The sequence below is a fragment of the Chlamydomonas reinhardtii genome, chromosome 9 (genome assembly GCF_000002595.2).
Source record: "Chlamydomonas reinhardtii strain CC-503 cw92 mt+ chromosome 9, whole genome shotgun sequence".
Lineage (NCBI taxonomy): Eukaryota > Viridiplantae > Chlorophyta > Chlorophyceae > Chlamydomonadales > Chlamydomonadaceae > Chlamydomonas > Chlamydomonas reinhardtii.
The window spans coordinates 7,165,560-7,176,575 of record NC_057012.1 but is presented as its reverse complement, the minus strand read 5'-3'; the positions used below and the strand labels follow the sequence as shown (position 1 = coordinate 7,176,575).

General features: G+C 64.0%; 1 protein-coding gene across 1 annotated transcript in view; it reads right to left on the bottom strand.

Annotated features, from left to right (window-relative positions):
- CHLRE_09g412150v5 (uncharacterized protein) overlaps positions 1–8,340 on the bottom strand; it is an 11,102-nt gene extending 2,762 nt beyond the window's left edge. The window contains exons 1-18 of the mRNA XM_043066291.1: positions 7,948–8,340; positions 7,552–7,802; positions 7,272–7,352; positions 6,912–7,069; positions 6,628–6,775; positions 6,119–6,187; positions 5,633–5,737; positions 4,946–5,109; positions 4,522–4,654; positions 3,752–4,036; positions 3,383–3,508; positions 3,053–3,136; positions 2,517–2,646; positions 2,197–2,297; positions 1,752–1,864; positions 1,335–1,392; positions 886–1,026; positions 543–617 (exon numbers count right to left, since the gene is read on the bottom strand). Coding sequence (XP_042921587.1) covers positions 543–617; positions 886–1,026; positions 1,335–1,392; positions 1,752–1,864; positions 2,197–2,297; positions 2,517–2,646; positions 3,053–3,136; positions 3,383–3,508; positions 3,752–4,036; positions 4,522–4,654; positions 4,946–5,109; positions 5,633–5,737; positions 6,119–6,187; positions 6,628–6,775; positions 6,912–7,069; positions 7,272–7,352; positions 7,552–7,802; positions 7,948–8,206 — 2,481 coding nt within the window. The 5' untranslated portion in view covers positions 8,207–8,340. The remainder of the gene's footprint in view (positions 1–542; positions 618–885; positions 1,027–1,334; positions 1,393–1,751; positions 1,865–2,196; positions 2,298–2,516; positions 2,647–3,052; positions 3,137–3,382; positions 3,509–3,751; positions 4,037–4,521; positions 4,655–4,945; positions 5,110–5,632; positions 5,738–6,118; positions 6,188–6,627; positions 6,776–6,911; positions 7,070–7,271; positions 7,353–7,551; positions 7,803–7,947) is intronic.
- Between the last annotated feature and the right edge of the window lie 2,676 nt (positions 8,341–11,016).

Below are 11,016 nucleotides of genomic sequence, written 5' to 3'. Positions count from 1 at the left end.
GGAGGCGTTCTGGCTGGCTGTGCTTGAGGAGGCGTGTGTCACGGGCGTCAGTGACTTGCGGCTGCTGCAGTCGCTGGCGGCACGTGCGGATGCGGAGCGGGAGGAGGAGGGGCGGCAGCAGGAGGAGCAGGAGGCTGGGGAAGAGGGCAAGCGCCTGCGCGAGGCGGTGGCGGCGCGGGTGGTGCAGAAGCTGCTGATGGGTGGCTCCCCGGCGGCGATGGAGTGGGCTGCGCACAGGCTGCGGGCGCAGTGCTCGGGACTGCCGCCGGAGCCGGTGAGTGTGCGGGGCGCAGGTGTGGGCGTGGTCACTAGTGAAGAGGCGGTGGCACGGGGCCGCGCTGACCCTGAGCTCGGACCCTACGCTCTGACCCTACGCTCTGACCATTATGCGGAGCTTGCTTGCGCTTTGTCAGGATATGCAACCGCCTGCTTCACTGAACCCTGTCCCGTGGCAACCCGCAGTGCCATGCACACACACCCACACACACACACACACACACACATTGTCACACACACACATTGTCACACACACCCGCGCCCACCTTGCCAGCCCGGTAGCTGGCGTCAATGACTGCGGCGTAGGAGTCGGCGGTGGGCACACAGCCCAACTCGCGCATCTGGGCCGTGTGTTGCGGGGTGTTGTGGGGTGTGGAGGGAAGGGAGAGGGAGAGGAGATGTCAAGCGGGCGGTTGCAGAGCGGGCGGGGTCAGGGAATGGCAGCGTCAGCGCTAGGGGGCGGCTACGGGGCTACGGGAACCGGGGGTCTGCCACAGATCTCGTACGCCTGCAGTTATTGCCCTTGGTACACACACATACCACACACACACACACACACACACACACACACACACACACACACACACACACCTCCCACCCCACACGCACCTGCTTGATGAGGCCGGCCACGGAGGTCAGGTCGCGCCGGGCCGCCGCCGCGCGCAGCGGGGGGCCGAAGGGAACCGCGGAGCCGGCGAAGGGCGCCGCGGCGCCGCCGTCCGCCGCCGCGTCCGCCACACGCCGCAGCAGCTGCAGCCGTCAACGCCGCGAGAGGGCGAGAGGAGGGCGAGAGGGCGAGAGGAGGGAGAGAGGGAGGGAAGGAGGCAGGGAGCGCGGAATTGTGAGAGGCAGGGTCCAGTCACGGTGGTTTCTGATGGGGGCTACGGCTACAAACATGAAGTGCGCTGGATACTGCATTGGACGCCACAGCCACCCTCCCACCCTCAGCCACCCTCCCACCCGCCCCCCCTTCCTGGCTACGCCTTCACTTCTAAAAAATGAATGAAACCCCACCCTCCCACCCTCAGCCAACCCTCCCACCCCCACCCCACACACACCTCGGAGTAGTAGGCGACAGTGGCGGCTTCACTCGCAATCAGCTGCTCCGACAGCGGCCTGTGGGAGAATGAGGAGGGGAGAGGTTGAGACAGGTGTGAGTTGTGTGTGTGTGTGTGTGTGTGTGTGTGTGTGTGTGTGTGTGTGTGTGTGTGTGTGTGTGTGTGTGTGTGTGTGTGTGTGTGTGTGATGTGGCTTGGTGTGGCGTGATGCGAGCTGGGTGCCGTGTACTTGTTACGGTATGCTTGGCAATACCCTGATGCTCCCGCCGCCGCCTCCACCAGTGTCACTGCCCCCCCCACTGAAACCTATGCGTTGGGCTTGGGCACATACCGCCCCCCCCCACGCTCTCCCCCTCGCTCTTTTGCATTTGGTTCAGTTTAGTTTGGGCTGGTATCTACAACCCCACCCTGACTCACCCCAGCCCGCCGTACGCCGACACGGCCGCCTCCATGGCTGCCCGCCCGCCCGCCGCCCGCCGCGCCGCCTGCTGAGCAGATGGGGCGCCCGAGCCGGCGTAGCGCTTGCGGGCCTGTTGGCGCGTGTGCGGGTGTGTGGGTGTGTGTGGGTGGGCAGGGGTAAAGAGGTGGGGGTCAAAGCCCGTGTGTACCCGTGTACGTACGGCACGCGTGCACAGCACACGTGTACGGCACAAGTGTGTTGGCGGCCGGTGTGGCGGCGTGCCGTGGGTGCCGGGAGACCTACTGCGCCAGGCGTGCTGGGTTGCATCGCGACCTCATGCGAGCGCGGATTCCACCCACCACCGCCTCCCCCCTCCCCTCTCCCATCTCCCCTTGGTCTGGTTGGGACTAGGATCAACGCAACCTCCTCTCCCTCCTCCTCCAACCCCCTCTTCGCCCCCACCTGGTCCAGCTCCGCCAGCGCCGCCACCGCCGCCACCGCCCGCCGCCAGTCGCCCCGCCGAGCCGCCAGACCCAGCACAGCCAGGGTGGCCGAGGGCGGGACTGGGGGGTGAGGGAGAGTAGTGCGTGGTTTTGGGGGAAATGTTTGCAGGGGTAGCGGGAAAGGGTTGTGGGTATGTTGGGGCTGTGTATGTGTGTGTGGGGGTGTGTGTGGGTGTATGTGTGGCGATACAAACTAGAGGTGTAACATGGGCCTCAGGTCTGCCCACCGCAAGGAAAGGAAGCTGCAAATACGGTAGGCGACACCCGTGTGTGACTCACTCGCCGCGTCGATTGCGGCCGCGCCAAGTGCCGCCGCCTTGTCGCCCGCCGCCTTGTCACCCGCCGCCGCCGCCGCCGCCGCCTGCACCTGCAGCCGCCACGCCGCCGTCCAGCGCAGCCGCTCGTACGCCTGTACGACACATCACGTGCGAATCCCGGCGGGTGCATTGCTTGTGGGTTGGCGGTGTGGCGGTTGGCGTTAGTCACTGACGGCGTGTGCTAACCACTAACCGCAAAGTGGGCAACACACGCCGGGGGTCCCTCGCGCCCGCCCTCGCCTGCTATCGCCTGTCGTGGTTTGCATCCGTCAGCATCAGTGCCTTCCTGAATGAGAATCACGGATACATCTTCCCCAACCCCTACCCCACATAAGTGATACACACACGGCTCCTTGTTGCTTTTGTTGACACACACACACACACACACACACACACACACACACACACACACACACACGAACACACACACAAACACAAACACACACGCACACAGACAGCTCCTCTGCCCCACACGCACGCACACCGCCCTGCTCTCACCCGGTCCGCCAGGGCGTCATCCGCCGCCGCCGCCGCCGCGCCCAGCACCGCCACCAGCCCCCGCTCCTCCGCGTCCAGCAGCGCCTGGGGGGCGGGCGGGCGGGCGGGCGTGTTAGAAACAACAACAACACCAAGCGTGTGTGTGTGCGGCGTGTGCCAAAGGAACCCGAATGCGCGTGTGCGTGAGTGTATGTGTGCGTGTTCGTCCCTTTCTTCTGCATTTCACGACATTGCCTTCACCACTGCCAGCGACGCAGAAGCCCCCAACCCCACCGTCCTATCACCCAGCGCCGCCCTCCCCTCCCGCCTCCCACACCGCCCCCGCCCCACCTCCTCCGCCTGCTCCCGCCACCTTGCCGCCGCCAGCCTCCTCCTGTCACCGTCCGCTGACTGCTGCTGCTGCTGCTGCTGCTGCTGCTCGCGCTGGCGGTGTGCCATTGCGAGCGCGTGGCGTGCCTGTGCGTGTGTGTGTACACGTGTGTGACGTGCACGTGTGTTATGGATGTACGAGTGTGTGGTGGTGGGACCCCATGACAGACACGCCCGTGCCGCCCAGGGCGTGTCCGGATACCCGCCAGTCGCAGCCGAGCAAAAACCCTCACCCACCTCACCCACCACACACACACACACACACACACACACACACACACACACACACACACACACACACACACACACTCACGACCTGCCCCCCCCCACCTCCAACAGCTCCAGCGCATCAGCCGCCTGATCCCGCGCCGCCGCCACCCGCCATCCGCCCGCGCCGCCGCCACTGCCGCCGCCGCCGCCGCCAACACCTCCCTGCCCCAGCTCCGCCGCCGCCGCCACCGGGCCGTCGCCGCCGCCGCCGCCGCCGCCGCCATCGCCATCCCCGTTGGTGGCTGCCGCCGCCGCCAGCGCCGCTGCCAGCACTCGGCGCGGCGGCGGCTCGCGGGCACGGCTGAGCAGCACGGAGCGCAGCTTGGCGTAGGCGGCCCAGTCACGCTGTGTGTGTGTGTGTGTGGGGGGGGGGGCGTGTGTGGGGCGCGCGTGTGTGCGTGTGGGGTGTTACGAAACACGAGATAGGGGTGTGGGATGTGTGTGTCTCTGTAAAACCACAAGTGAAGAGTGGGCGTGATGCTGTCCCTGACTCGCTTCGCCCTTACCCCTTGGGGGTGGGTTTGACATCCCCCCTCACCCATCCTCCGCCTCCTTCCCCATCGCCGCCCCCCAGTTTGGGCTGGTATTTTCAACCGCACCCCCGCCCCGCCCATTCATTCCCCCCATAGGCCACGCTCTCCTCCTCGCTCTTTTGCGTTTGATTCGGTTTAGTTTAGGCTCGTATCTGCAACTCCCACCTACCCACCCACCCGGGTTTTAAGCTTGCAACACACACACACACACACACACACACACACACACACACACACACACACACACACACACACACACACACACACACACACACACACACACACACACGCCCCCACCTGCTCCAGCGCTGTCACCATGAGGTCCTCCAGCCGCTCACGCAGCCGCGGCGCCGCCAGTGCCGACAACCCGCCGCCGCCGCCGCCGCCACCCGCCGAGGCGGTCAGCACAGGCAGGTGCGCGTCCACCAGCCTGTGCGTGTCATGTGTGTGTGTGTGTGCGTGTCATGTGTGTGTGTGTGTGTGTGTGTGTGTGTTAGAAAACACCCACAACAAAACGTATGTGCGGATGGGGGAGGATTGGTCCATCCCAACCACAAATATACTGAAGCCAAAGGGGGGGAGCAGTGAAGGGGGGAGGGATGTCAGCTGTGCAGACCAGATGGAGCGCAGCAGCACACACGGGACTGCGAGCAGCGATGTGCGAGGGGATTTGGTTCACTAGTCATGAATGTACCCCCCCCCCCCACACACACACACGCACCTCACGCCCGCCGCCAGCCGCTCCGCGGCGCTCATGCGCCCTCCGCCACCGCTGCCGCCGCCGCCGCCCCTGCCGCCGCCCCTGCCACCATCGCCGCCGCCGCCGCCGCTGAGGGCCAGGCAGGTGAGTAGGCTGCCCAGGGCCGCCGGCGTCACCCGGACCAACTGCGTGGGTGGGGTGAGGTCGTGGGGCGAGGGTGGGGTCCCGAGGTAGGTAGGCGGGGGTGGGTCCCAACACAGGTAGGCGGGTTCATATTTTCCATTCCCGACCACCCAGACACACAACAGGGAGCAAGCCGGCACGGGGCACGTGGACCCACAAGACGCCCGAGCCCACACCGCGTGGGGGGGTGGGCGGGTACGGACTCGCAATGGCAGGCCCAGGGGGACCAAGGCTGATGTGGGTCGAAGGTGGGCGTGTGCAAGAGCCCCGAAGCACGACACGACACGTAGACACGACACGACATGCACGACGCCTCCTGTGCATCCCGTACTTGCCCGCGCACCCACACACCCGCGCATCCGCACGTAGCCACCCCCTCACCCCACCCCACCACCCCGCCACTTGACTAACCGTGCAATGTAACCCCTCTCCTCCTCGCTCTATACATTGGGTTTGGTTTAGTTTGGGCTGGTATCTACACAGCCCCCCCCCACGGCCGCCCCCTCATCCCCCCGCCGCGCCCACCTGCTGCGTCATCTGCTGCTGCACCGCCGCCGCTCGCGCCGCCAGCCCCGACCGGACCGCCTCGCCCGCCTCGCCCTCCGCAGCCTCCGCCTTTTGAACGTACATCTGTGGAGGAGGTGCCGAGGAGGTGGCGCGGGGCGGGGCCGCATTGATGATTACCGTAACCGTAGAAGCAGTGAAGTTGTGACAAGGCGCAATGGGATGCGGTGGGGTAGGGGGAGGGAGCCGGGTACGGCCGTGTGGGTGGGGCAGAGACACGCGGCCAGACACACACACACACACACACACACACACACACACACGCACACACGCACACGTACACACACACACACACACACACACACGCACGCACGCACACACACACACACACGCACGCACGCACACACACACACACACACACACACACGCACACACACACACACACACACACACACACACACACACACACACACAGTGACACACACACACGCACGCGCCCGCGCTCACGTCCAGCAGGAGCTCGTAGTTTTGGTCGAGGAGCGCGAAGCCCATGGAGGGCGCGTCAGCAGCCAGCATCTATGCGGGAGCGGTGCGTGGGAGCGGGTGGGTGGCAAAAATGATGGAGGTGGGGTGAGGGATGTTGGAGTTAAGGATGGCGGGACTTGACGTGTCGGAATCGGCCGATGTGGTTCGGCATGAATCTCCATTCAGTTGGTTTGATGGTTGCAAACGATCGGTTTGCTGCCACCTAAGCACCCCCCACACACACACACATACACAAACATATAAACACATCCCCCACCCACCCTCGTTCGGTTTAGTTTGGCTGGTATCCCCCCCCCCCACCCCCGACCCCACCCCCCACCCCCGACCCCACCCCCCACCCCCACCCACCCCCACACACACCCCACACCACCCTCCTCCCCCCCCCCCCACACGCTTCCTTTTCGGACACACGCTTCCTCTGCCGCCACGCCCCCCTCCCAGCCCCTAGCCCCCCACCCCCTGGCGCCCACCTCCACCGCCTCAATCATTTCATCCAGGCTGAGGTGGCCGCTGCCGCCCGTCACCGCCGCCGCCTCCGCCGCCTCCGCCTGCCGCCCGCCGCCGTTGCGCTGGTGCTGCTGCCAGCGCCGCCGCTTGTCGGGCCGGGCGTACTCCAGGCTGCGCCCCGGGAGACAGGGGGGTTTCCGGACATGAAAGACGGAGTGAATGATTCACACGGGTGCAGGCACGGCAAGGCAACTGTCCACATAAGTTCCAAGGCCACCCACACCGCAAACCGGCATGCACCACTCACTCGCGGATGACCTGCATAGCCCGTTTCGCCTGCCGCCAATCGATGTCGTACGTGCTGCGGCTCGGGCCCGCCTGCCCGTGGCCGCCCACAGCAGTAGCAGCGGCGGCGTCAGCAGTGGCTCGGCGCTCCCGCAGCCAGCCCACCAACAGCCGAATTGCCTGCGGTGAGAAACAGACAGGCAGACAATATGAAGTGCGGTAATGCATTTTTTCGGGTTCACAAGTGGCTAAACCACGAGCAACCCCGTGAGCAACTCCTGAGGTGCTGCGCACGCACGAAATCCAGCTGCGACCGCGCAAACACTACGGTACCAAACTGTTCACACCAACACCAACACGCACCTCAAACACCAACACGCACCTGCGACTGCTTGGCGTGCAAGGCCGCCTGCTCCTCCGCTGAGGCCGGTGCCGCCGCGCTGCGACCCATGCCTGTGTTCACCTGTGCACGCGTAAACGGCCACGAAGTGTACGGGAGATTGGGAGAGGGTTGGGTTTCGCGCATGTTGGAGCTTGAGAGGTCGTGAAAGAGCAGTCGTACAGTGCAGCCGCACGCGTGCTGCCGTGCGCACCGCGCCCCCCCCCCTCCCCAATCGCACACGCCCTAGAGCCCGCGTGCCGCCGCTGTACGCCGCACGTACCTCGCCGTACCAGTGCCGCTGGAATTGATCGGCCTCAGGAGACAGCCTTCGTGGCCCGACCGTCAGCCTGGGGGTCCCGGACCCTGAGCCCACAGCAGCAGCGGCGGCCGCTGTTGCCAAGTGTCGGTGCTGCTGGTGCTGGTGCTGGTGCGGGTGCGGGTGCCGAAGCTGGTGCAGGCGACGTTGAAGAGATAAGGTGGAGGTGGTGGTGGTGGTGGTGGTGGGGCTCTGTAAAGATGAAAGTCTGGGGCCTGTGAAGTGGGTTGCATGAAAGAGGGCCGTGGTGTGTAATGAGACCGACAGCAGGAGACGGATTTCGCAATGGCCCCTCACATCCGCAGCGCCTGACGGACCGACACCCTGCACCAAGCCAGGTCCCACACGAAGGCTACTCACCAGCCACAGCTGGATGGCTATCGTGCGGGGAGCAGCCTGCATCAATAACTAGCTCGCAACCCGAACCGCACACCGGCGTGGCCGATGCTGCTGGGTGTGGCACTGATGCCGGGTGCACCTCGCCCGCTGGACTAACGTCGCTTGCACCAGTAGCGACTATAGCCCCGAATGCTTTGGAGCAGCGCACAGCGCCAGCGGCAAGACTGGCGCTCACCACGCTGCTTCCGATGTGTCGCGCTGACACGAGCGCTGGCAGCATTTTTCCTACCAGTAACGGTAGATCAAGCCAACGCTGTGCTAAACATAAACAAAGCGGGCTATGATAAGTGCGTTCTCACAAACAAAACGATTGCCCAATCGGCGCCTCCCCTTCAAGGCGCGTGTTCACGCATCCTACGATGTTATCTGTATGAAGTGCGCTATGCAGACGCTGAGGAATTTTGTCCGCCAAGAGGAGACTGATGGGTCCTTCCGGCCGGCACGAACCGTGGCAGGCCTGCCACCGCCTCCTGCGGCGAACAGTGCAGCCATATGAACAGTGCAGCCATATGTCACAGTTGTAGATCACTGTGCGCGGAGTCACATGGACTTTGACCGCGGGAGGGTTTGCAGCAAAGTCGGGGTTGGTGGAGTCCAGATGGGCCCTGATAGCATGTGATGGCTCGGCGTCTTCGGGTGCTGGGACTGTCCCCTCTGTAACATCCGCATTCATATGTCACAGTTGTAGATCTGCGCAACCATAGCGCCCAGAGTCGATAAAAGTCCCGCCCTTTGGAGCCCGTGTCGGAGTCTGGTCGAAATGCGCACCTCGGCCGGTGCCCCCCTCCCCCTGCGGCCCCGCCCAGCGCTGTGTCAGATGACATTAGCTTACCACCCCAAGTCCGGAAGGCAGCGCCCCTGGGGGATATTCGAAATCGGTTGACACGCAGGCGCGCAGGGCCCACCGCGGCTCCTGCAGAGCGTGCATGCCTTCGCACGCCCTTGGCACAGGTCGCGCCGATTGTAAAAGCCACACAGTCCGGTTCTCAGCCGCTATACCAGCAATTACGGTGCACTAGAGCAGTCGCCCCGCGAATGCATGTGAAGGGCTACTGCCGCTTTGCTGGGCTGTGGACCAGAGCGCCTAGGCGCCAGGCGCCACCTGAATTGTGCAGCCGTGCCCCCGGCTTTGTATCTGAATCATTGCGTGACAAACCTCGCTGCACCGGGACCTACCTACGGCTTGCCGATCGCCGCGATGTGCTGCAGCTGAGGGGATTGCGGTTGTGGAATGTGGCCTCGTGCGCACCGGTGCGCAGGACGCGCTCCTAGATTGCTGGGCGCCGTGGCGCCGTAGCACCGCGGTAGGTGCCGCGGTGCCGCCATGGGTGCGCCATGCAGGGTGTCTTGTTGGCGCGCGCCGCGCGGTGTCGCGTGACAGGTGACACACACAGTGGCAGGGGGGTCAGTGACATGGTCGGCAGGTGGCAGGCTACATGAATGGATGGGCGATTGGGGATGGTCGGTGGCTTGGCACCCGGGGGGGTGCCACCGACCACCGACTGCCGCACTTGATGTAAGGGAGTTGCGTGCCGTGCCCTTGTCACCCGCCAGCTGATGGCCGTGCCCGCCAAGGGACGGAACCGGGAGGGACGTCAGAGGTTAAGAGGGTCTCGTGCCGGGTACGAGGGAAAGGGCAGCCTGAGAAGCAAGGTACGAACCGTGTCAGACGACGCTGCTGTTTATGTGCTAACCCCAGCCAGATTATGGCAGTGCATTCAAGCGTGTGGCTGATTGCGTGTGTAACACGGTTACGGAGCCAGAGGCTCTAGTGGCGCGTCTGAGATTACTAAGTGCATTGCCAGTCACTATGTTGCACTCACGCACCGCGCATCTTGTATCCGCATACGCACCGTGATATCGCCTTCCTGCTCCCGCCTCCCTCGCCCTCGGCCGCCAGAATGCGTGTGACCGGCTGCTGCTTGCCAAGTAGATCAAGCCTGTACCGTTTAACGATTGAGACACGTCTTCAATTTTAGGCTCTGTCCCTCCACTTCACACATTCCGCACCTATGCACGCGGTCTCGGCAGCTACCTCCACGGCTAAACTCCCAGGGACGGGCTCGGCATGCGCCTCAAACTTGGAGACTAAGACGCGCGGCGTCGAGTAGAACGGGCCTTCGGCAAGCAGAATCTTTGCACGTATCTGTGCGCGTTGCTGTGGGTGCACTGGGGCGTACCGGTATCTGAGATTGATGTGCCCGACAAGAGGCCGGACCTTCGGCGTGGGACCGAGTCTCGCCAGGCCACCCTTGGATTGAGCGAAGAGCAGATGGAAGTATGAAGCTGAACAGACCACGAAGTGTCATAATGGAAGAGGAGGTGGAGTGATGGCACCTAGTAACATGTTCGGTATGGCGGGAGGAGCGTCCTATGGGAGCAAGCCTACTAGAGCTAGAGTAGGCCGACGGCGCTGCAGGCGGCACGCCCCTGGGGTCCAGAGCAGGGTGTTCGTTCTCCACGTCACTGGCTCGTGAACTGCGTCAGCAGGTCCCTCTTGTAACCAATGCAATCTTCGGCGCGAACGGCCGGGGATGGGGCAGGGGCCACGAGCGCTGGCAGGGAAGCAACTTTCCCCCGCTACCCCTCGTGCAAATGCAAACCCTCACGACCTTAGCAGCCGTGACGAGCGCTAGCAACCGATGATGCTTTCGTGGCGACTGCACACAGCTGCAACGGATCGATCTGGACCAGAACGGCAACAGGTTGCCCCACTGCGCAAGATGCCGCCGTGCGCCCGGCCGTTACGTGCAAACGCTAGTGAAATAAGCTTGTATGCCGATCCAGTTGCAGTTTCATAGTCCCACAATAACTACACAGGATGCAGAGCTTGGTGGGTCTCGGGACTTGACCCATGGAATCAAGGTGTGTTTCGGACATGCAATCCGGCATGTCCCGCACTGCCCACGGCACTGCCGGTCACTTAATAATCATCTGCAGAGCCTGGAGAAGCATGTTGACCTGCAAGTGTGCTTTGATTTCGGGTTTGGAGCCATGGGCTCATCCTTAGCGGGACCAGCCGTGACCACC